The 26,887-nt window shown below is 36.3% G+C and overlaps 1 protein-coding gene across 3 annotated transcripts in view; it reads right to left on the bottom strand.

The window, feature by feature from the left end:
- STAT4 (signal transducer and activator of transcription 4) overlaps positions 1-26,887 on the bottom strand; it is a 98,559-nt gene that overhangs the window by 28,590 nt on the left and 43,082 nt on the right. For 2 of the 3 annotated variants that reach the window (XM_065927711.1, XM_065927710.1), the window contains exons 4-10: positions 12,808-12,906; positions 10,212-10,304; positions 9,218-9,296; positions 6,488-6,577; positions 4,487-4,634; positions 2,536-2,694; positions 1,646-1,738 (exon numbers count right to left, since the gene is read on the bottom strand). In XM_065927711.1, the coding sequence (XP_065783783.1) occupies positions 1,646-1,738; positions 2,536-2,694; positions 4,487-4,634; positions 6,488-6,577; positions 9,218-9,296; positions 10,212-10,304; positions 12,808-12,906 (761 nt within the window). Of the gene's footprint in view, positions 1-1,645; positions 1,739-2,535; positions 2,695-4,486; positions 4,639-6,487; positions 6,578-9,217; positions 9,297-10,211; positions 10,305-12,807; positions 12,907-26,887 lie in introns of all 3 variants that reach the window. The other variant, XM_065927712.1, reaches the window with a different exon arrangement.

The following is a 26,887-nucleotide window of genomic DNA, read 5'->3' as shown; positions in this document are numbered from 1 at the left end:
GTGCTGACGACAAAAAGGAGTCCCATGTCACCTCTTTTCTTTGAAATAGGAGGATGGAATATTTTGGTAGAGTGGGGTTTTAGGAAAAATCTTGAATACTAAGTAAAGAATCAGCTGTCAAGACAATGGGGGAACTGGGTACAGAAAAGAATGGGGACTGAACAGCTAGATGGAAGAGGAGGGCAGAATACCCTTGCCAGGCACTAACGGTCTATGGCTCTGGCAGTCAGTTTAAACAACATGCCAGGAGATGCCCATTCAAGGACCTCTTCCCCTCAGAGTTCTTTGCTGAGCAATCCTACTCATCTTCCCTTTTGCCCCAGAGAACATCTTAGACTGAATATATCATATAGGGGTGTCTCAAGGGAAAGCAGGATATATGCACCACCCTTCTATCCTATTTCCCTTTAGTGTTACAATTTTCTGGGTTGTATAGAGATGTGGGGATGAGAAAGGAATACATTTGAAAATAATAAAATTTTAAAAAGGAACCTGGTTTCTGCCTTTTATTTTTGTTTCTTAGTGTTGTGGTGCAAATTCACACAAGGAAATGATTCAGAATTTCAAGTAGGGTTTCTGAAATGCAAATGAAAGACAAATGCCTTCCTTTTAAAAATGAAGTTCCTAGGTGATGGATGTCAACTAAACTTACTGTAATCGTCATTATTCCATTTATGCACATCAAGTCTTTATGCTTAAACTTATACAGTGTTGTATGTTAATATGTCTTGATAAAATGAAACTAAACTAAAAGTGGATTTTCAATAGTCACCTGTGACCAGGGATGCTATCATGGGATCTTAACTACCATCTACCATGGCATCACAACCTCTTGTACTGGTCTGGAATTTCAGTTTTCCAGAGATGACCTAGTGATTAGGAATTTAAAGCTTTGGGACTTAGAGACTGAGGCATGATGAAAATCTTTGAAAGTCTGAAGTCAAACTCATTATTTTAAAACTGTCATTAGGAAAGCTGTATGTGTTAGTTTGCTCCTGAAAATGAAAAGAAGCACATATATAGATAAAGCAGCAACAACATAATCATTTCTCTTTAAATCAAGTTCATAATAAGGATGTTCTGGAAATCATGGTGTTGAGAGTTTTCATGGAAAATTCAATAAGCTAGTTGCTGCGTGATCACAGGTAAAGAGTTTGCCACTATATGACTGGATAGGATATCTGAACCTTCCAACCTGTCCCAATCTATCGTCTCGATTCTCCCTCTCCCTGCTCCCCATGCTTATAGAACAGTGACTCCTTATTTTAGAAAGTCCTTACTTCTGATAGTTTCACTCTCACACCCCTGCTCTTCCCTCCTTCCTCACAGTGACTGCAAGGCATTTTCTAGGCTCCCGAGTCTTCTCTCAAGTCAATCTTCTGAGCAGTTAACCCCATGTCATCTGAAATTGTGATTTCATACTTTCATGCTAATAGCTCTCATGTCCTCATCTTCATCGTTCCACTCTTTATAAGCAGGGCTCTCACCTTAATATTTCTGTGGGTATTTAATTTACCATAGTTGGGCATGCAGGAGACACTCAATAAAGAATAGTTGCATGAAAGCAACATTGAAAGAAATGAGCCTTAATTACACATTGACCATAGTACCATAAATATGAAACAATAGAATATATTCTGCTTACCTTAGCTTTACAGTAAACTGGATGAGAGTCTTAAGTACCATTGGCCTCTGAGGGTGGGTTGGCATGCATGGCTGTCGTTCAACCACAAATGAGCTGGGGTCCAAGGAAATAAAGCGTGTCATTTGAAAACACTGAAGACATTGACAGGCTGAAAACCATAGAGTAACAGGATGCTGTCCTCTTATAAAATCCAAATTTTCTACACTTATAAGACATTCAAACTCCCATTAGGCTCAAATCTTTCCAAGACTTCACATAAATAATTACCAAGAGACGGGAAATGCCTAAAGATTTCCCTAAGTAACAACAGTAAATAATTCTTAATTATTATGTTTAGGTCAAGAAGAAAAGCCCCAGTCTCTTTTTATCATAATAAACATCAAGTAGAAAGTTAATTTCATGCCATTTTTGACCTAGATATCAGGATTTCTGGTACACAGTAATATTTTTTTCTTTAGATGAGCTTATAAACATAAACATATTCTCCACCCTTCATTTCTTGAATATATATCGATACTTGAGTAGAAATCCTTGAAATCTTTTTTCTAAAATATGAAAAATGAACTTTGGGTGGGCAACATGGTCACTCATGAAAAACTGGGTTAAGTGATAGAAGAAGTATTGATGAATAAACAGTGATGAGTAAAAAATGTTTCTGGAACTCTGGAGCTTTATTCACTGCACCCTAAAGCTCACTGTTTAACACTTCTCTCCCATTCCTTCACCTGAACACCAAAAGCCAACCAGGGTGTCCTCCCAACTACATAGAACTGAAGCTGCCAGGAGGCATCTAAATGGGTAACACTTGACTTACTCTCTTTTTTTAAGGTGAAGTATAGTTGATATACAATTTGTTTAAGTTACGGGTGTAGAGCAAAGCGTTGACTTACTTCTTAAAGAGGTTGTAGATCAAGAAGGTGACTCTTTCTAGCAGATGTGCTCTTTGCAATGGGATAGGATCTCCTTCGTATGTCATTTTCGTAGATTGCTCCTCTAATTTCTCCAACTGCCTTCTGAGTTGGAACAGACTTTCTGCCAACAGTGTAAAGCTATTGAACAGTCAATGAAAAATGCAGATAGTTTTTTTCTACTAAACTCCACCATTTAAACTATTTAGCAAGTATTACTAAATAATTACTAAATTAATTGGTAATTTAATTCCATTAGATTAGTGACAGTGTTTTTTGTGTTTATTTTCCTTACTCAGCTTTTCTCTGAAATGCTTGATAGATGTTAACTGTTTTCAATGTTTTAAATTTTTTACCTTCAGTTTTAGACAAGAAATCATTTAGAAAATTTTGTGAATGTCTGGATTCAAATTCCTTTCTTTTTAAGGTATTTTTATGTATTTGGCTTCACTGGGTCTTAGTTGTGGCACACAGGGTCTTTAGTTGCAGCATATGGGAATTAGTTCCCCAACCAGGGATCAAACCCAGGTCCCCTGCATTGGGAGCACAGAGTCTTAGCCACCGGATCACTAGGAAAGTCCCCCCAAATTCTTTTTAATTATCTTTTTTAAAAAGTCTATTAAACACATATATTTTTAAAAGATGGTACTTGCTAAAGTGCAAAGAGAGCAAATTTAAAACTTTAAAAATACATCTTATGAAGAATCTTATGTGTAAGAATACTGACAGAAAAAATGTGACCCCCCCATATATATTTATACAAGTCCTAAGTATTAACCAAAAGTTTGTCAATGGACCTTTCTGAAGAAAATTATCTGCTTAGAGTTTTACACCTTGGATCTCACTTAAGAAATGGAGGTGGCAGCTTGGGCTGGAAGTCTGGGAAAGGGGGAGATTGAAAGGCACACAGACAGGGCCTCCAACTAAGAGGAGGCAGAAGTCTCATCACACTTACTAAGTCCATGTGCCCTGACAGCAGCTCTTTCTAAAGTTTATTCCCCATAACATGGTAGAAAGAACTGTCAAACCCTTACTGAATTTGGTATAAGCACCATTTCTGCTATGCTCTCTATTCCTCCCTTTGTTGTTTATCTTGTTTTCACAACGATAGTGAGGTTAGTGAATCAAAATATTTCCCCAAGGAAATCAATAAATTTTTAAAAGCGTCCAATTACTTTTCTTGAGAAGTAGTCCTGGAGTGCAGAGCTTTTAGTACAAGTGTGCCCAGTTTCTGTGTTTTCATCGAATTGGATTGCACCCCTGGAAAGCAATTTTCGATTCAATCAAAAAATTTCCTTCTTTTTCATTATATTTTCTAATTGTTCCTTCACTCAGAGAATTTTCTTTTGCACTGATGAAGGGGGAAACCCTATAAACCTTTGTTTAGTACAAAGGATAATATCTGTACATGATTGTGTGCATGTGTACACAGGCAGCAGATGCCAAATTGTATTAGCCACTTGAGACTTGTCATTTATCTACAAAAACAGATCACTTTGTTAAAAACACAAAATTAATGCTTAGTTTTATGTTGACATCTTAAGATACACATTTTAAAAATGAGATAGAGTGTTTGAAGCCAGTGCTGCTCATGCTCTTCAAGAAAGTGTATTTATTGATGATTTGAAAAAAATTCATTTGAGTCTTTTAAGACTGACATATTGACATATTATATAGGAGAAAATAAGCAATTCTTATGCATTCTACAGATTTCTGTAGATACTTTATTTTTCTCCCCAAAGGAATGGGAATTAAGAACACTTAGACAATTACATCTATTTGTATTCAAGAGTTCCAGCTGCTCGTAAGCCATCAACAAGCTGAATGAACTGACGCTGAGGTCTAAGCCTGCATTCTCCAGCTCGGAGATACTGAAGCTGTGTGTGTGTATTTCCTGTGGTTTTCACTAGAAACTAAAGTCAGCGCGTTTTACCAGTTTTGAAGCTGGTCAAGCCCATTGTGGAGTGGACCTCCAATGCAGGCGATTTGCTGCCGCCTCTTCCAGTCTTGCAGCTCCTCCACCAGCATGCTGTTCATTAACAAGTCTGTCTCATTCACTATTTGTGTCATCTTATTCAGGGCTTCCTAAAAACAAAAGTGACTACTGAGAAGATTTTTTTGACACACAACCGAAGTCAGTCACAATTCAATCTAGAAAACAGTCTGCCTAACCTGGGAGATAAAACTTTGGGTTAAAATTTTGACCAAATATTTTACCAAATACTACCTTCTATTTGCCATAGGACTACCTTTTCAAATAATTAAATTATTGCAATTCAATAACATCGTGAAGAAAACACTATGATCACAGTTAACATTCTCATAATATCTCACAGAAGTCTCATATCATTAATATAAATATGTTGAATTTGTAACTCTTGTGACAATATTGAATCCTGTAGTCATAAAAGCCATTTATCTGCTTCTTAAAAAGCCATTTATAAATTAAATTTACATTCTTATAAATATCTTAATGCATTAATTCTTAAATGTACTGACTAAAATTTGAGCCTCTCTCTGTTAGTTTTTGGGCTTCTCAGTTGGCCCTAGTAAAGAATCTGCCTGCTAATGCAGGAGACTTAAGAGATGCAGGATTGATCCCTGAGTTGGGAAGATCGCTGGAGGAGTAATCTTGCCTGGAGAATCCCATGGACAGAGGAGCCTGGCCCAGCTATAGTTCATAGGGTCACAAAGAGTCAGACCCAACTCAAGCGTTATAGCACACACACACATTAGTTTTTATTACCACTTTATCTGGGTTTGGGGAAGCATAGTGGAAGAGGATAATTTTCAAAGGCTTAGGGATTAGAAGATGTGAATTTCTACCCTGGCTTGGCCACAGGCTATGTAAATTTGAGCAAGTCATTTTCCTTTGCTTTCTCATCTATACAGTCAGATGAATGAACTGAATTATTTCTGAGGTTCCCCTTCTTAAAATCTTAAGATAGCATGCATAAAATGTATAGCATAAATTCATTATGTACAAAAGTATTGAGCTTATCTTGGGTTAAATATTTACATATTTAAAATCTGATATATAGTTAAGTTTACAATTGATTTAGGGTGAAAATATTTGTGCTTACACAAATTCCTGCACAAAAAAGTGAAACCAAACTTATATAAATAAACTATCGATTTCAGTAACCGGTTAATTTCAGTTGTGTCTCTTTTCAAAGAGAGGTAGAATTGAAATAGAGATATTTCCCCTCTTTTAAAATATTTTATTGAGCCAGAAAAATATTCTCCCTCTCCTTGGGAAGAGATGAGATTGAATATGTTCAGGATTCAGTGGACTATCCTGAAATCTACAAAATTATTTAGTACAATGTCATTTCTCATAATAGAAACTGAGACACATTTCTGCAATAAAATTTTAGTAGTCATCAAGTAATATCTTAATTATACATATACAGTAGAACCCATTTCAGCAACTAAGTACAGCAACTAAAACAGTCATGTCTGAAATAATGGCAAATAAAAACTGGGTAAAATGTTCACCTTGAAATTAATGGTAGCTATAGTACAGGTCTGCCTCCAATGCAGGAGACCCGGGTTCGATCCCTGGGTTGGGAAGATCCCCTGGAGAAGGAAATGGTAACCCACTCCAGTATTCTTGCCTGGAGAATCCCATGGACAGAGGAGCCTGGTAGGCTACAGTCTACGGGGTCGCAGAGTCAGACACAACTGAGCTTTCCTCTATAGTACAGGTACCACATAAGCAGAATAAATAGACTCTAGAGAGAGTCTGATTTGTAAACTTAGGTAGAGAAGCATGGCAAACAGTATGATACTCATCCTAGAAACATTGCATAAATGGAACTGATAAAATCATTCAGCATTAATTGAACTGATAAAATTAAAGAGCTTCATTTCAGTAGGACTAGATGCAGAAAAAGGAGAAAAGTAGACAAAAGGCCAAATTAGAGTTCTTCACTAGCCTTTCTTTTGAAGTCCAGGCTGTTCAGCATTTCCTGCAGAGTTAGAACTTCCTGATTCATTAGGGCACTGTTCTTGTCACCCTGGTCTGTGAAGAAGAGATCAGATTTAGAGTCCTCTCCAAGGAAAAGGTCTCTGTCCTGAAAGCCAAGCTGGCTGTAACCTGCCACCCTAAGATCCAGGATGTAAGAGCAGAAATGGGGCCATTAGTGATGAGCTTAGAAGTAAATCCCTGACTGCTCATATTGCCAGGAAGGATTACATCCAAGCATGCCAGAGATGAACTCTCTATCTTACAGACCTTGAGAGAACACCATTCTTCACAATATTCTTTTAGAGGCCGGGAGAGAGGAGATACAATGTTTTTATAATAGACTCTTTATTAGATCATCTCTGCGTTGATAATGACCTTGGCTGGTTGGCATGTGTAAGAAAAGAAGGGGTCTTTCTTTGTGCCCATGATTAAATCATATTGACCCCTCCTGATGCCTCGACTCCATCTCCTGCAAGGCTTGTACTTTTATACACAGTCTCATGAACTAATAATGACTAAATCCTTTGCTTTCTCTTTTTCTTTGCAAAACAAGCTAGACTCACAGTGAAACCAGAAGTGGGAGTTACAAATTAAGAAAAATCTCTGGCTGAAAAAACCCCAAATGATTTATCCTCTTAAATGGAAAAAGTACAAGAAACATCATATTGTTTAATTTTAACTTAAAAATGTGTTGGTATATAGTAAGTGACTATTTATACCAACTGTTCATGTACCTAAATGAAGGCCTAACTGTTCATATATCTAAATGAAGGCCTGGAACACTGATAGGGCCTCAGTAATTGTGAAGAAGAGGCTCTTGAACAATGTTGTGGCAAATTTCTCCACAAAATAGCACTGGTCTCTAAGTATTTCTGGCTGTATTAATCCACAAATTCACTAACTCCTAGATCCCAGGTATAGCACACTCTTGCTTAGACAGCATTTTATCAACTCAAAACTTAGCTAATACTTTTCATTCTTCACCAGCAAGGATATAACTTGTTTCCCATGTATCTTTCATTTCACTTAAAACATTTCCTTTCACTTATAACCAACAAAATAAATACTTGGTGATTAAAGTGATAATCATTTTTATGCTTCATACTGCTTATGAAGTACTGAAAGATATTAAAGTAACTAATTATAACATAAGTTCAAGATAATGTTATTGTTATAATGTATTTTATTGTATTCTAATTAATAAAATTGGTAGTTCACATATGAAATATAGAGTGAGGCTGCTTTCAATGAACTGTAATGGTTGATTAAATGTGCAGTTGTTCTAAACCTTTTTAAGATCATGGACCCCTTTGATAATCTGATGAAACCTGTGTTGTGTGAATTTTTCCAAAGGAAAAAAATTTGTACATACAAACAATTATGCATGCACAAAAACTGTACATACAATTGTGCATACAAATTCATGAACATACTTATAATCATAACATAATAATAATCAACATTTCATGGGAGTCAAAACATCCTGAAGGTGCCAGGAGAACATGTCACATCTCACCTATGCCAGGAAAAAGTAACATCCTCTCTTTTGAATATTAGATAGGAAGTTAATAAGCATTTGATCACAATCATCCATATTACTTCCTTCCAGATAAATTTTAAGCTAGTATTTCAACAGTTAAGGATGATTTTGTAAATCATCTATAAAAAGAATTTATATCTAATGTGTTTTTAAAAATTATTTTAAAATAATTTTAGAATTGCAAGAAGTTACGAAAAATAGTATAGAGTTCCCATATAGACTTCACACAGCTTCCTCTAATGTTTAACATAACCATAGTACAATGGTCAAAGCCAGTAGATTAACGCTGGTACAGTCCTATTAACTAATCTAGACCTGATTAAAATTTCTCTCTAATTGTTCTAGTAATTGCAGCACACTTTTAGTGACCAATCTATTATTACTTATAAATCTTAGATCTTTGTAAATATTCTCATTCTTTCCTTACATTTCTTTAAAAACACCTAATTGTAAACAACCTCAATATTTAACCACAAAGAAATAGTGAAATAAATTGCAGTGTCCTTACATTTTGATATTTATATAATTATTGAAATTATGTGTGTGAAGATTTTTTTAATATGAGGAAATATGTAAAATAAAAATTTAGCTTAAAATACTATTCAAAAACTATGTGCAAGATGATTTCATTTTTTGTAAATAAATTTCTGTGGATGTATTTTGAACATGTAGGCAAAGGCTGGAACAAAATATACTAACATTTTGATGGTGTTATAGCTAGATAGCAGAATTTTGTGTGATTTTTAAATTTTGTAATTTTTTTCTACTTTCCCTAGAGTGAATAACATTTCTACTTTTAATTTTAAAAATTGTGGTAAAAAACTCACCTAGAGATAATATTAGTAATTTCCTGATCATAATAGACAATTATTATTCCTGTTCTTAGTTGTAGTAACAATATTTTGATTCTACAGGAAAATGTTCTTAGCTTTTGGAGAACTATTCTGATATAGGGGTTATTTCTCATGAGCTTTATAATTTGAATGGTTGGTGAAAAATACATATTTATATGAAAAGAAAAGGAGGAAGTAAACTAAATTCTCTTCTCCTGCATCCTCTCTTCAAAAAAAGGAGATTAATTTATCAATTATTTCAGGAAAGAAGAAACCCTAGTCATGTCCCTTTGTGGAATTGTAGACAAAACAAAAACTTACCCATTGTCTGAATTGTTTTATACCTGTAATCAAATTCATCTTGTAGATCTTCTAAATATTTGGTGTCTTGTTCTGTCATCTTTTTACAAAAGAAAACATACTCTGTTATTGCAATTAATCATGTCAATGAAACAATACCATCCATTATCAGTATTTAAAAACACACTGTTTAGTGCTTCCAATCTCCAGTAATATCCCAAACTAATTATATATTATAGAACCACAATTTCTAAAGAGCTAATTCCCATGAAAACAGAATAGCTCTGGAAGAACCAGACTGAAGTTGCTCTTCCATTTTCTCTTCCTGAGTGTTTGCAAATTTCAACATCATGTCTCTCATTTCTCAGTAAATTCCAAATGATGCTAACATCTTTTTTATAATACGGATACTTTATCCACTTAGCTCCATATAGCTCTGTATTAATGTACCAACTATCTTTTTGTTTAAAGTCTCCTTTATCAAAGGATATAGTTTATGACAATACAGTCTAAAATTTTTCCTCTCTACCTCTTAGAAAATATTTATGCCTCCTCTGTGTTTCCTCTTCATTTCTGTCTTTGAGATTTTTGCTTTTCCTCTTCCCCAAATCTAGTGATGTTTTCTGCTCAGACATAAAGATGTCAGAATCTAAGCTAAAGGCTTTTCATATAGTATTAAATCTCATGTAGTCCTCCCAAACAGCCTGTTAGAGTGGTTATCCTTACTGCTACAGATGAAGAAGCAGAGGCTTGGAGATGCAAAGTAACTTACTTGACTGAAGCCACATGGCTTCTCGCTGATAGAGACTGGTGTGATTTCAATTTTCAGTAAATTGAAGTTCAAAGCTTTCCCCAAAGAAACCTTTTCTAATATGAACATAGTGTGTGAGAGATATTTATCTCATAACAAAGTGCCCCATGATTCCTGTACACGGTAACTTTGGGCACACAAGAGAAGGTGCATAGAACGGGGGGCCACTGCTCCCTTTTCTGCCATCTCTAAGAGACCACTCACCTGCACACTGTTTTTAATGGCGGCCACTTTGTGCTCCACATTCCTCTGTCTTTCTGAAACTGAAGAACTTTGTAAGGATTTCTCCAGAGGTCCCTGGAAAAACGTTTTGAAATTTCAACGTATTAAAAAACATTTTTTATATGAACCATTTTTAAAGTCTTTATTGAATTTGTTAAAATATTACTTCTGGTTTGTTTTTTTTTTTTTTAATGTTTTGGCTTATAGGCTGCAAGGCATATGGGATTTTTGCTCCCTGACCAGGGATCAAACCTGCACCCCCCTGCATTAGAAGGCAAAGACTTAACCACTGGACTGCCAGCAAAATCCCTGAAACTTCAACATATTGATGAAACAGGCTTATGATGAATGTAGTATATGTAATAAACTTTGAACTGAGGTCTGGATCAGTATGATATGAAATACTCTACAGCCATTAAAAACCATGCTGCAGAAAATTATTTAATGACGTACGTGTGTGTGTGCTCGGTTGCTTCAGTCGTGTCTGACTCTTTTCGACCCTTACAGACTGCAGCCCACCAGACTCATCTGTCCATGGGATTTCCCAGGCAAGAACACCGGAGTGGGTTGCCATTTCCTCCTCCAGAGGATCTTCCCAACCCCGGGATCGAACCCATGTCTCTTGCATCTCTTGCAGTGGCAGGTAGGTTCTTTACCACTAGCGCCACCTGGGGAGGCCTTAAGGACATATGAGTAGTGTTAAAGTATTAAGAAATAGAGCAAAATTATAAGACACTATATGTTTGTGATCTTTGTTGCTTGTGTATGTATGTATTTACTTATAAATACCTAGATATATGTATAGATATGTAAACTCAAGCACATGTGATTGGAAGAATACATACACCAAAATATTATCATTTGTTATCTTTGAACAGTGAAATTACAGATGATTTTACGGTTAAAATTTTTTTCCTATTTTTCTACATCAGACCCATGTGACTTTTGAAATTCTATAAAATGTGAAACTACATTAAGTTGTACTTGAATTCAGAATTAGGGATATTGAACCTGCCAGGATGAAATTTATTTTTATATTGGAACAAAGAGAGTTTACAAACAATATGTAAACTGTTAGCCTAGTTAAGTATTATTGGAAAGACTAACCAGCTACTCCAAGCCATGTTTCCTGGCCACTCTAATAACCTATCTGAGTTTGTTCTTTAGATATAACGTTTACATAGATGTCTGAGTTGAGAGAATGTCCATAAACCCTTCACCTTACACTTGGATAGGGAGGTATGATTAGAAAGAGTGACGACTAAATAGAAAATGAGTCCCAGAACCTCAAGTGGAACCCAGGGGCTTAACTTTCAATGAAATGTTCTTTCAACTACATCACATTCTTCAGATGATTTGTAAAATTCCCTCTCTCTCATCTTGGCTCCAGTTATTTCTCTCTCTCTCTCTGTATCTCTCTATATTGTCTATTGCTTTGAAGTTTACAAACCAGTGCTTCTTTTGTGGCAGTATGTAGTACTAGAAGATTGCTTGAGGAATGATTTTCATTAGCATCTATTCAAATAAATGTTTCTAACTTGGCTGATACCTGAAATGTGAAGAGAACAATAACAACAATACACACTCATACACATATATATATAATGACTAGAGATAAGAGGGCTACCAAAAAGGACAACTGAGAATATATGAAAATGTCATATATAGAATCTTAATTTTCATCCAAATTTTCACTGAATCAAACTATGTTTACTTTAGAAACTTACTAACTTTAGATTTTAAAATTAAAGGTGATATCATTCTTATTCACATCTAAAAAATAAGAGTAAGTTGTTAAAACCTCATAGTTCTCTAGAAACAACCATAAACTAGCAGCAAGAAAATTTGAGAATTTTTAATAGTTGAAAAAAAGATACTTTTGTTGGATCTTCAAAAATAAATACAGTAGAGTGAATCACTAAATTATGCAGCATGACATTTGGAAACTTGATTATCTACATGTTCTTTCCTTTTTAAATGGAGTATTCCTAAGGCCTTCATTAACTCCTCTGCTTAGTTTTGATGGGGACTCTGAATTCATTCAGTATAGTGGGATAAAATGTTCTCTAAAATATGGCAGGGCAGAGCACACTCAAACAGACAAGAAGTATTTATGGAGTTTCTGTAAGACAAAATTCCTGCTTATGGAATAGTTGGACCTGTGGTGTAGCAAACTGGGAAATACTGAAGGGTTTCGAGCAAGACTGTCCCTGAGCATAAACATGCTGAAAGGAAGGAATTTATCCAGATTGGCACGCAGGAATTTATCCAGAAGTGCTTACTCTGTCCTCAGCTGGTGCTGTAAGACCACAGACCAGAGTGAGAGCAGCGGGAACAGAAAAGAACGTATAGATGAGATTCCAGAAACAAACTCTGCAAAGACTTGGTAGTTACCTCAGTAAGAAGGCAGAGAAAAGCAACTATTCAAAGATGATCCTAAGACCTTGATTCCAATTGGATGAATGGATGATGGCACCATTAATATAGATAGAAGAAGACAGTTGGAAAATAGATTAGAATTTCTGTTTTAGAAAACTTGAGTTCTGGGTGAAAAGATTGCAACTGGAGAAAATATTACCTGAACAGGCATGTTGGCGGCAGCCAATATTCTCCTCTCTTCCCTTAAACAATTTGAAATAACCACAGCTACATGCATTGGGTTTCCATGAAATTTTCCCTGAAAAAAATTGAACAGAAACAACATAAAATCTTAAATATATACCTCACTATTTGAAGATTAAAATAATCTCCCAATAAGTATGTGAAATTGTTTGGGATTTGTTTCAACTATCTATTCTATTATAAAGCCACAGAAACTTATATTGTGAGTGTAGACATCTATGTAACATATTGTTCTGTCTCTAAAAGTTATTCTTAATGATTAAAAATACTTTTTGAGCACCTTTGTAGGAAAGGCTCTGAACACACATTCAGAAGGATTGGTTTACTTTGGGCTTAGGATAAGTTCTACAAGAGTTACTTCTTTGTAAATTATTATTAGGAACCATGGTGGTCCCAGTTGTTCATTTGTTAACCCTGTACTTCGTGACTTGTTTAACTCATTGTTTTTGGTCCCTGTTTGGTGGTCTTCATATCAACTAGCTCATAATTATGTCAGCATGCTAGAGCAACAATTCCCAGGTGGCTCAGATGGTAATGTGTCTGCCTGCAATCCAGGAGACCTGGGTTCAGTCCCTGGGTCAGGAAGATCCCTTGGAGAAGGAAATGGCAACCCACTCCAGTACTCTTGCCTGGAAAATTGCATGGATGGAGGAGCCTGGTAGGCTACAGTCCATGGGGTTGCAAAGAGTCAGACACGACTGAGTGACTTCACTTTCACTTTCATTTTTATGACATCTAAGCATATACATGTTTTATTACCAATGCTAACGGTGCAGATTTTATAAACTGGTAGCCTGTGGGCCTAATTCAGCCATAAGGTATGTTGTGTAAGTTGAAATATTGTAATTCCTTCAGGGTAGCATGTACTACCCAAAATTACCATAATATCCATCACTGAGTGACTCAGGCACTCATTTCCCTTACCTGCTAGGCTCCCATAGGTGTCTGTGTTTTCTTGGTTTACAGGACTAATTTGAACAGAATCATTTTAGTCAATAGTGTCAAACTTTGTTACTAGACCTCTCCATGGCAGGATTAACAGGAAGCACAATAAATGTAAACAAATGCATTTATTTTTTTATTTAGTTTCCTTCCCCCTCCTCTCTGAACGAGGTGCTACTTACCCACAAAATGGCCAAAAGATCAACAGTAGAAAAGATAAAATAACAAACAACAAAGTGGAAAATTAATAGTCAAAAGTAGATTGTATAGACTAGTAAATCAAAAGGTATTTCAGGGAAAGAAATGAGGCTATTGTTTGTAAACATTTTTGTGGCCTTGACCATAAAATTGCTACAATGTTATTAGATGATGCTTTCTAATTAGCATTTCTATTGGTAAAGTTAGGGTAAACACCAAGTATCTGGTTTCATAGTCTAATACTTTCAAAACATTTTTCCCCTTTAAAATCAGAAAACTCCAAAAGAAAAAAACAAAAATGAATTGACAAAAACTCTTAAGAAATTAAAATTATCCTGTTCATTAAGCTGGGATACCAAAAATTCTGATTTCTGCATGCTAACAATTTCAGATTCTCCTTAGTTTGAATTTATTCCTGTTTTAAAATGTTCCTATCTATTGATTTTCCCCCATATACCTTCTATTGAACTCTCCAAGAAAAGCTTTGTTTTCTCATTTTGCCCTTATTTCTAAAATATTCCACTGAAAACAATTAAGGGTTTCTCCCAGGACTAGTTTAGAGGCTCTGTTATTTATGTTAAGTTGAAAGATTTTTCTATCCAAGATTAGGAGTTCCTCTAAAATCCGAAGAATCACTACTATTTGTTTTTCTCAATGTTGTAGAAGTTCTTCATTGTTGATCATTTAGATACTATCTTTCATCATTTCTCAGCTCCTTTGTCTAAATTTCTTTGTTTTTTTTCCTACTTGGACTTCTTTTACCTTCCCTTTCACATTTCAGTTTCCCCACTGTGAGGTTACATTAGTCATTTTTTTCTGCTTTGCTAAGAGCAGAGAATCACTATGTTTTTTACCCAGGCTATCTTTTCACTTTCCTTTTGTATTTTCCTAAACCTTTATCTCACTTAAATATATGAGATGAAAACATCTTATGGAAAATTGATTGTTATAGATTCAAAAGAAAATTAGCACTTTTTAAAATGATCAGGTAAATTTAAAATTTTTATTTTTTATTGAAGTATTGTTGATTTACAATGCTGTGTTAGTTTCAGGTGTATAGCAAAGTGATTCAGTTGAGTGTGTGTGTGTGTGTGTGTGTGTGTGTTACCAAAAGATGTAGTTATGTTCACCTTTTAGTAGTTACTGTGTATAGGGGCCACGGACCCTCCTCCTCCCAGAAAGCCACAACAAAAATCAGACACAGAACAGCAGGAAGCCCACCCCTAAGAGCATGCTGGGAGCAGGAGGGAAGGCAGGAGATTGCCCTTCTTCAGTTGTGTTTCTCTTATGTGTGTGCTGTGTGCTTCGCTGCTCCGTCGTGTCCAGCTGCTCGAAGTCCCCATGGACTGTAGCTCCCCAGGCTCCTCTGTCCATGGGGGTTCTCCAAGGCAAGAATACTGAAGTGGGTTTCCATGCCCTCCTCCAGGGATCGAACCCAGGTCTCCCACATTGCAGGTGATTCTTTAGCGTCTGAGCCACCAAGTTGGAGGGAGGTGTTTGTTTCTCTTATGTATAGGTATTGCAAATACTTTCTATCTCTGGCTCTTTTCACTATCTCTTAATATCAATAAAGAGAAGTTTTTAATTTTAGTGCAGTCAAATTTATTAATTCTTCTGTTTATGGTTAGTTTTTTACGACTTAATCTTTCCCTAACCTACAGTCATGGAGACTTTTCCCTATATATATATTGCAAGCCTTTAGAGATTTTCCCTAATTGTAATTCACTTGGGGCTTATTAATATGAGTGGTCCCTTTCACTTTTCTCTATATGAATATTAGTTCTAACAATATTTATTGGACATTCTAGTTTTTCACCACCACTGCTGGGTGAACTGTCATAAACCAAGTGCCCACATATGGATGGGTTGGTTTCTGACTCCATTCCACCTTATGGTTCTATCTGCTTTATCAACAGGCCATCTTAATTACTAGAGTTGTATAACAAGTGTTTTGATGTCAAGTATAATAGGCTTTCTCTGCATTTTCACATAAATTTTAGAATCACCTCATCAAGCTACAAACACACATACACACAACCCTGTTGAGAATCTGAATGGCACTAAATCTTTAGATACTTGGTATCTTTATAATTGTGTTCTAATTTATTTATTTAGGTCTTCTTTAATGCCTCTCTATTAAGCATTATATCTTTCCACAGAGATCTTACACAATTTTGTTAGTTTATTTCTATGTAGTTGGTATTTTTGATAATGGATAGTATGTTTCTTTCTTAAGTGTTTTCACTAGTATGTAGAAATATATTTGACTTTTATATATTGACTGAATTCAGCAACTTTGCTAAATTCCAATAATTCTAATAAGGTACTTATAATATCTCTTACCAAGTATAAAAATTTATCTGTAAATTCCTTTGGATTTTTCTGCAAATACAAATCAAATGTTGTCTGACTACTGATAACATTTTTCTCTTTTCCTTTATCTAATTGCCATCAGAATTTCACCTTCACATTATGACTTGTTTACAAATGCATTGGTTAATTTCCAAACAGGAATTTTCTATTATCCTCTTAACTAACTGTTATAGATTTTTAAAAGTCTGATCAGAATAGATTTTTGAATGACTTCAGTCACAAAATTCACTGAGAATTGTTCTGTGGCCCAGCATATGGACTTTCTGTAAATGTTCCACGTGAGCTTGTAAAGAATGTGAATTCTGCAGTTGTTGGATGCAAATGTCTCATACAAGTTCATTAACTTAACTTTAGCTGTTTTGTTCAAATTTCTGTATCCTTGCTGATTTCTCTCTGCCTCACTACTTTTATCAAATATTGAAAAAGGCATGTTAAAATCTAGCTTGTGAATTTTTCTTCTTGTGGTTCTTTCATACACATTCACACTTGTTATAAATTACTAATCAAATCTTTCATTACTATGAACTGATCTTTATCTTTAAGAATGCTTTTTGCCTTGAAACAAAAATATAATATAGGCCTAGAAGTGGGATTGCTGGATCATATGGCAACTCTATTTTTAGTTTTTGAAGGAAACTCCACACTGTACATACTGTTCTCCATAATGATTGCACAAATTTACATTCCCACCAACAGTGTAGGAGGGTTCCACAAATGGATCCTTAAAAGGATCAAGAGTGTGTTTGGATTATGAAAAGCAGGGTAATTGATAACAATTAAACACGTATTTTAATTTTTCCTCAGTGGTATCATGCTGTAAATTAAGGGCATTCTGTTCAAAGGCAGCAGGAAGTTTCTGATAAATGTATATTGTACATCTTAATGATAGTCCTGGGCAATGCATGATTCATTTCCTCCAGCCTGCTATTGTGCCGATATTTTATTCATCTATTGTGAGTCATTTGGTGATTTCTCTTGCCACTGTTGCAGTATCTATGATAGGCAATCCTTTTGCATGAGTCTCAAAAATAAAATAAAATACAACTTCTAATAGTGGGCATCTTCCTCCCTTTCTCATGTCTTGTAAAGTACTTTATTGTTGCTTTCTAAGAAAACATGGAATTTAGGATCATCCACCTAGTGACAATTAACTTGCTTAACAAATATCAAATTTATGTGTTGCTGATTTGTTCCTGTCCCATTCTCCATTTGAGCAAACTCCAGGAGATGGTGAAGGACAGAGAAGCCCGGCGTGCTGTAGTCCACGGGGTCATAAGGAGTCAGACACCATCTGAGCAACTGAGCAACATTCCACATATGTGAAAACTGTTTGTTTTAATCCTAAATCACAGTATTATATTAATGACACTTAAACAGCAATTAAATTCAATGTCTTGTTATCAACAGTGCACATAGTTCAACCAAAGTGACACGAAGAGCTATGACTTAATTTTACATCACAGGAAATGGCCATAACATTGTGACTGCTACCTGAGGGTTATAACTAGAGATGCTATTGATTATAAGATGCATTTTGATTTCAGAGACGTTAAAATGCAGGAAAAAGTGTCTTAGAATCAACGTGCTCAGTTGCTCAGTCATGTCCAACTCTCTGTGACTCTGGACTATAGCCCGCCAGGCTCTTCTGTCCATGGGGTTTTCCCAGCAAAAATACTGGAGTAGGTTGCTGTTTTCTCCTCCATTAAAATCAACAAATGTGCTATTTTATTATTTTTGCTGCTTTTGGCTAAATTCCTTGGCTTTCCTTCAAATTCTTCTTCTAGTGCCTTCCATTTAATTTGTAAATTTGATTGTCACTAAAGAATGACTAGTTTCTCTGCTCTTTTTCTCCCAGATAGTCCAAAGAGTACCAGAGTCAGAGCTAAAGGAAGTGATGAGGCTGCTCAAAACGATATCCTTCATTCGGGTGGCATGAAATCTGAGATTTCATCGCTAGACTTTCGGTCTTTCCAAGGATCCCCTTTAAAATGCAAAGACATAAGGGAGAGTTAACACACTGCATTTACGTAATTCCCTCTGCACTGTGAAGGATTTACCAGATGTGCTCTCTGGCTGCGGGGACCTGGCACCTGCAGGCTGAGTGTAATGGATTCCAGGGCAAATAAAAGGGGAAGTTTCAGGACAGCCTTGAAAGAAGGAGGCACAGTAACTAAAGGGGATGGAGGATTCTGAATAAATGGGTAACCAACAACTGTCTGAGCCTGGGTTTCTCTAGAAGCTAACCCTGAGACAAAGATGCCAGTGCAAGAAGCATAACTGAAAGTTCATCCCCAAAAGCACGGTTATGGGAGTGGGTCAGTGAGATGAGGAAGAGAAGGGTGCGCCAGTAAAGGGTGCACCACCCAACCATTGGCTCAAATGGGCTGGAAACCCCCCGATAGGGTAGAACATGTGCCTTAGAGTTATTTGGGCTTCCTAGGTGGTGCCAGTAGTAAAGAACCTGCTTGCCAATGCAGGAGACAAATGTAAGAGACGTGGGTTCGATCCCTGGGTCAGAGAGATTCCCCTGGAGACGGAAATGGCAGCCCACTCCAGTGTTCTTTCCTAGAGAATCCCATGCACAAAGGAGTCTGATGGGCTATGGTCGATAGGGTCTCAAAGAGTCAAACATGACTGAAGTGACTTAGAACAGCACAGATTTATCTATTCCAGGGCTTTGGGAACTAGAGTATTTTTATATCAGCTCTTGTCATTACTAGCCCTAAAGCAAAAACCCACAAATGCCGGCACTTTGAAGTCCACTTGATTGAACTAAAGCCATAAGGTCCAAGGGGCTATGGGGCAGGGCAGCCCCTATCTCTGCTCTACCAGCTCTCCTCCTAACATCAGTTTGAGATATTTTTGATTTCTTATTTTTTTAAACTACCTGCAACCACACTACAGTCAAATGCTGATATTTCTTCTTTTATGGTATCTCTGAGATATGAAGCAGTTAAATCCAACTACTGGGTAAAATGTTTTCATTCATGTTTTTATTGGCAATCTGCAATCTACTGCACACTTCTGGCTGCCAGCTCATACTCTCCCCTTTTATCATCCTGAATACTGCTGTTAAATCATGTTTATCCCTGCTCCTTACCAGCATCAAACACACTGGCCATGACAACACACTCTCAGCTTCAGCTTATTATTATTTCCTTCTCTTTGTTCTGAGTACATGATTTTTCTTAAAGGCTTTTCCTAAGATTTCCTCACTAGAATTATAAGGATATATCTAAGGTGAAAAAAAAATACTAAATTGAGGAAGAGTTAACCCAGCTGTCTTAAGGCTGATTTAGACTGGCCAGTCTAACAGATTTAAAAAGCAATTCTCTTTCATGATAATTAAAACAATAATAAAGTACCACTCCACATCTGTCAGGTTGACATTGACCACACCAAATGCTGGTGAGGATACAGTGCAACAGAACTATCAAATGTGGAAGACACTTTGGCAGCTTCTTACAAAGTTAAAAACACCTTTATCATACAACCCAGAAGTCCTGCCCCTAGGAAATTACCCAAATGCATTAAAAACTTATGTTCACATAAAAGTTAGCAAATGTTTATAGAAACATTATTCATAATTATGAAAACTTGGAAGCAACTAAGATGTCTTTGAATGGGTGAGTGGATAAACTGTGGTTCATACTTGCATGAGGGCTTCCCTGGTAGCTCAGATGTTAAAGAAACTGCCTGCAATGCAGAAGACTCAAGTTCAATCCATGAGTTGGGAAGATCTCCTGGAGAAGGAAATGGCAACCCACTCCAGTATTCTTGCCTAGAAAAATTCCGTGCTAAAAATAGGAGCCTGACGGGCTACAGTCCACGGGGTCACAAGAGTCAGAAACGACTTAGCGACTAAACCACCAACACATTTCTATGATGGAATATTATTCAGTGATAAAAAGAAATGAGCTGTCAAGCTACACAAAGACATGGAGGAAACGGAAACATATTACTACAAGAATACTGTAAGGCAAAACTGTGGAGACAGTAAAAAGATCAGTGGCTGCCAGAGGTTTGCAGGGTGGGGTAGAAGGATGAATGGGGGGGAGCACAGGAGATTTTCAGGGCAGTGAAACTCATCTGTATGATACTGTAATGGTGGATAGATGGTATGAGGCATATGTTAGAACTCAAAAACCCGGGTAACACAAAGAACAAAGGGTAATGCAAGATATGAACTTTATCTAATAATAATCTATTATTGGTTCATCAGTTACAAGCAATACACTACACTAATAATGCAAGATGTTAATAACAAGGGAAACTCTGGGGGGTGGGCAGAGGGGAGAGGCTAAGGTATGGGAACTCTGAACTGTCCACTCTAATTTTCTGTGAACCTAAGACAGTACTAAAAAAAATTTTAAAGTCTATTTTTAAAAACCATCATTCAGAAGTCACAGTTTTCACATATCTTTATGCTTTTCTTTTGACCAAGAAAGAGAAAATTCAAATGACTAGAGTTGCCTGCCTCTGTTGTTTCAGTCAGTCGGTCAGTTCAGTCGCTCAGTCATGTCCAACTCTTTGCAGCCCCATGAATCGCAGCATGCCAGGCCTCCCTGTCCATCACAAACTCCCGGAGTTTACTCAAACTCATGTCCATTGAGTCGGTGATGCCATCCAACCATCTCATCCTCTGTCATCCCCTTCTCCTCCTGCCCCCAATTCCTCCCAGCATCAGGGTCTTTTCCAATGAGTCAAATCTACACATGAGGTGGCCAAAGTACTGGAGTTTCAGCTTTAGCATCAGTCCTTCCAGTGAACACCCAGGACCGATCTCCTTTAGGATGGACTGGTTGGATTTCCTTGCAGTCCAAGGGACTCTCAAGAGTCTTCTCCAACACCATAGTTCAAAAGCATCAATTCTTTGGTGCTCAGCTTTCTTCACAGTCCAACTCTCACATCCATACATGACCACTGGAAAAACCATAGCCTTGACTAGACAGACCTTTGTTGGCAAAGTAATAATGTCTCTGCTTTTTAATATGCTTATCTAGGTCGGTCATAACCTCCCTCCCAAGGAGTAAGCATCTTTTAATTTCATGGCTGCAGTCACCATCTGCAGTGATTTTGGAGCCCCCAAAATAAAGTCTGACACTGTTTCCACTGTTTCCCCATCTATTTGCCATGAAGTGATGGGACCAGATGCCATGATCTTAGTTTTCTGAATGTTGAGCTTTAAGCAAACTTTTCCACTCTCCTCTGTTGTTTAGTTGGCTTTAAATTCTCTTGAGAGTCCCTTGGACTGCAAGGAGATCAAACCAGTCAATCCTAAAGGAAATCAGTCCTGAATATTCACTGGAAGGACTGATGCTGAAGCTGAAACTCCAATGCTTTGGCCACCTGATGTGAAGAACTGACTCATTGGAAAAGATCCTGATTCTGGGAAGGATTGAAGGCAGGAGAAGGGGACAACAGAGGATGAGATGGTTGGATGGTATTACTGACTCGATGACATGAGTTTGAGCAAGCTCGGGGACAGGGGAACCTGGCGTGCTGCTGTCCAGGGGGTTGCAAAGACCTGGACACAACTGAGCGACTGAACTGAAATTTTCTCATCATCACAAAGATTTTCTTAATAAAAGAGAAATGAGGTATAGATTCTCCATGGATACAAATTATTAATGCCCCATTTCTATTTATGCTAATAATGATACATACATCTTAAATGAACTTAAAATTAACTGTAGATGTAAATAGTTTGTCTTGGTTTACTTTTTATTTTTGTGTTGGTTTATTTTTTAAACTAAAAGAAAATACTTCTTAAAGGCATCAGACTTAAATTCTGAGTCTATTTTGGCACCATGTTCTGTGTCTGTGAAGGCTTAGCGTATCCTAGACAACTGCTCCATGAAGCAGTGGGAAAGTTCTCTATATAAAGTCAGGGGAACCTGAGTTTGTGGTTGTCACTAGCTGTGTGACCTTAGGCAAAGTACTTCTTAACCTTCATTACTCTAATTGCTCCTTGAAAGTGAAAGTGAAGTCACTCAGTGGTGTCCAACTCTTTGCCACCCCATGGACTATAGCCTATCAGGCTCCTCCATCCATGGAATTTTCCAGGCAAGTGTACTGGAGTGGGTTGCCATTGCCTTCTCCAGGGGATCTTCCTGATCCAGGGATCGAACCTGGGTCTCCCACATTGCAGGCAGACACTTTACCATCTGAGCCACCTGGGAATTGCTTCTTAGTCAGCTGAGATAACAATACTGGTATCAGAGAGTCATTGTGAGGGGCATGCCAGACAAGAAAGAGCTTTGTAACTTGTGCATGCTCAGTTGCTTCAGACTCCTTGAGACCCCACGGACTATAGCCTTCCAGGTTCCTCTGTCCATGGCATTCTCTAAGCAAGAATACTGGAGTAGGTTACCATGCACCTCCTCCAGGGGATCTTCCCAACCCATGGATCAAACCCTCTTTTCTTGTCTCCTGCATTGGCAAGCAGGTTCTTTACCACTAGTTCCACCTGGGAAGCTTGTAAAGCATGTAACTTATAAAGTGCTCTAAAAAGAGAAGAGGGTGTTTTTAAGTTGTCTCATGGGGGTGTTAGAAGAGTTTAAAGACCATAAATGGTAAATCAATGAAAATAAGATAAAAATCTTCCTATTAGTTTCACAAAAGGGAAGAAAACTGACTAAAAACCCAATAAAGACCAATTGTTTTCTGGGAAATATATTTATATGTATATAAAAGAAACTCCAGAAAAAGATAGACTATGTATTGGGGATTTTCAAAACATTAAAGAGCAGGGACTTTCCCAGCATTTCTTTAGGATTAACTTGCACATGTGCACAAGTACACAGCTGCTTTAAATTTAAAAAACCAACTCATACAAGCTAGTAATAAGACATAATGATACAGTGCTCCCACCTGAGCATAATTCATAAAACCTTTGGAAGAAAATAATCAATACTACATTTTCTAAGCAAATACAAAGTCTTGAGAAGGAACATGATAAACTCTCATTAAAGATCATCCTTGGGGAAATGAGATTGGGGGAGGCTGGATACTTTCATTTTATCTCTATTCTTTGGTATTGTTGGAATTTTAAAGATATTTAAGCATGTGTTACTTTTATGATTAAAACAAAATAAGTAGTGATAAATCACTCATATATGCTCCATACCAGATCTTTCTCTTGGCTTGATTTAGGCAGAGGTTTTTGTAAAAGATGAATGTTGGTTTTGAAAATGTGTCATTCAGGTGAAAAGAGAAAAAAGGAGAGTCAGAGTCTAGTTAGATCACTATAATGACTAAATTTCAATGCTCTTGGGGAACTCACAGTCTTGTAATTAAGAGAGAAATGAATTGCTTAATTCAAAGTGACAGGAAGAGAACAAGGTAGATGCTAACAAACTCTACTTATCATTTATATGTTTGAACATAACAATACTAGAACCTGCCATTTACTGAATACCTATTATATGTAGGGTGCATTTATAAAAGCATTATAAAAGCTGACAATAACAGGACAATAGTCCTGTTAGGAAGCCCAGAGGTCACGTTATTTGTGAACGGCACTGAACTCTAAAGTTAAGGCAAAGGAGTGCTTCAAAAAACAGGTGTATCTCATTCTATAAACCATCACCTTTCCAAATCACTACTGTCTTTTTAAAAATGCATTTCTTATTTAACTGGACCCCTTCAGTCATAGTTGCATTCAATTTTACTCTCCCTGGAAATTATCTTTATAATATATCCCATGATAAATCTGTTCAAGGATTAACCATTCTTTGTGGAACCTCAAGATAGTTGCAGTGGTTAAACCAACCAACAGAAAATTACTATGTGTTTGATTGTAAAATCGTTGAATCACATTTCCTTAAGTGACTTCAGTCTTAATAACCTCTGGCTTGCTACTCATACAGGCAATCTGCCATGGACCCTGAGGGCTCCTGTGTGATCTTGCTGGTGTGCCAAGAATACGAAGCCCTGACCACTCACCATTCGTTTTACATCAATTAAACTAGGGTCATACTGAAGACTAAAGATCTGAGAATGCATAAATTAAAAACAACATAAAATAAACATAACAGAATTTTAGGATGCGGGACTTTTCCTAAAAATGTTAATCATCCCAAAATGAATACACATATTTAATGTAATTGCAGTTAGACTTCCAAGAGTTGCTTTTGGAGAGTTTGGATTGAGAGAAAGAGGTAATACAATTCATATGAAAGAAATGTTGCACAATAGTTAGGAAAATTACAAAAGCTACTTAATTTTTCAGTGCTTAAAATATATCAGGGAATTTTCTAAGCATTCTATGTTTTATTTCACTTAATCTTCACAACAACTGTTTGTGATCAATACTATCATCCTGATTTTACAGATAGGCACGATGAGAGAGCGAGATGAAGTAGCCTGAAGCCAAGGTTCAATCTGACTCCAGAGTGTGTATTTTCAACCACTTAACCACCCAAGTCATTGTCACCAAGTGGGGGGGAGAAGGACTTGCCATATAAGATGCTGAAATATACTACAAAGTGTAGTATATTTAAGGTATAAATATACTATATAACATACTTTATAATCATTAATTTTGACATATATCTAGACTAGCAGAGCATAACAAGAGAGTGGTAGAGGATTATTATGTTAAAAATGGACATACAAAAAGCATTTCAATTCAGTGGGGGAAAATGATTATTTAAAAAGTCTTGCTGGTATAATTGTCTATTAATCCAGAAGAAAAGTTGAATCTTTATATAAAGAATTCTACGTGGATTAAAGATAATTTTTTTAAAAAGTAGAATAAGTCAGGAAAACAAGTATAATTTAAGAATTGGGAGACTTTTAACTGAGGCTAGACCCCCTGAAACTATACAAAAAGATGAATTTTTCACTACATTTAAAGATTTTTTTTTGTATGGAAAAACATGTCATAAAGCCAAAAGACATATGGTAGATTGAGGTAATTATTAGTAACTGTTATTTAACATGAAAAATATTCTTAGTGTTTTTAATATATAATCATTTGAAATTGATAAGAGGGAGCACAATAGAAGAAAGTGAATGGAAAATTGACAAAAGAGCACATCTAAGTAACAAATAAATATGAAAAAGGATGACCAGCTTCACATGTAGTCAGAGAAAAGCAAACAAAGTAAAAAGAGATATTATTTCCTAACAATCAGGTAGGCAAGATGAAAAGAAATGAAAATACCTACTATTAATGGAGATATGGGAAAGAGGGTCTTCATAGACTTTGCTGATGGAAATGTGAATGTTACAGCCTATTTAGAAAGCAATCTTGACAATACCTATTAAAATTCAACTATACCTTGGACTAGAAGGTCCATTTCTAGGAATCTATCTCATAAAAATAAGGGCAATAGCCCATATGGACACACACACCAGGTTGTTTGTTACCACACTATGGTAGAGAAAAACTGTAGGTAAAGTGCCTGCTCTACTAATAGGAATGGCTCAATAAATTACAGCACATCCACTCCATGGACCATTTGCTACCATTAAGATCTAGAGATTTCTGTGTTGTAAAGTTTAGAAAGTAGAGAAATGATTAACACAACTTCATGTTTTTTTCATGACAAGATCCTGACTTCTCATTTACAAAATTTCAGAGAACATATAATGTTCATGGGGATAAATTACATATATTCTTATTTTATTTAGAAATGAGATATAGGTATGGAAGAGTACCCATTGATGTTAACACTGATGTCTTTGGGGGTGATGGTGTGGATGGAGGTGAGGAAAAAGAGAAATCTGTAATAAAAAAGCAGCATATACTAAATCTAATTTATGGTAGACTATAGGTGAATGTGCAGTAAAAATATGAAAAGATAATGACCAAAATGATAGTGGTAGTAATTTTATTTTGGTGGAATTTTAGGGAATTTTTAGTTTTGTCTTAGAATTTTCATTATTATCTGAATTTTCACAAAGACGTGTTATTTAAACAATTAGGGGAAAATTAGAAAGCTATTTCCATGATATCAAAAAAGTCCATTAGTAAAAAACTTTTAAATTAATTTACATATTGTGCAAAAATTAGAAAATTAGACCTTTTACATCTAGAAGTGGAAAACCATTCCAATCGGAAGAAATAAAACCATTCTCTGAAGACTGTTGACACTTGTGAAGCAACCCTCAAAGTGACCATTAAACATTTTCCATTGAACAAAAATCCGGAATCTATTTGAATTGTAGCGGAGGCATTAATACTGTTCAGCTACTGAGAGAAATGGAAACTGAAGGGTTGCTAATAGCTCATGAATAATGGAAAGTGATGCCCAAGTGACTTATTACTCAACTGTGACCATAAGGATAGGTCTCAGAACCGGTTCTAAAACTGGGAATCCTAATGTTGGTTTACAGATACCCAGAGTGACACTTCAAAGTGGTCTTGAGGCTTAAAATGCAAGTCACAATAACATGTTTATATTTAAAGGGTCACTTTCTCTCAAGGCCACATTAGTAAAGACACTAACCCAGTGGAACTTGTCCTTCAAGGCCTTTTAAACTGACTGGCTCTGGCTTCCGGGACTATTTGTGCC

The sequence above is a fragment of the Muntiacus reevesi genome, chromosome 3 (genome assembly GCF_963930625.1).
Source record: "Muntiacus reevesi chromosome 3, mMunRee1.1, whole genome shotgun sequence".
Classification (NCBI taxonomy): Eukaryota; Metazoa; Chordata; class Mammalia; order Artiodactyla; family Cervidae; genus Muntiacus; species Muntiacus reevesi.
This window is presented reverse-complemented; position numbering and strand designations above follow the sequence as displayed.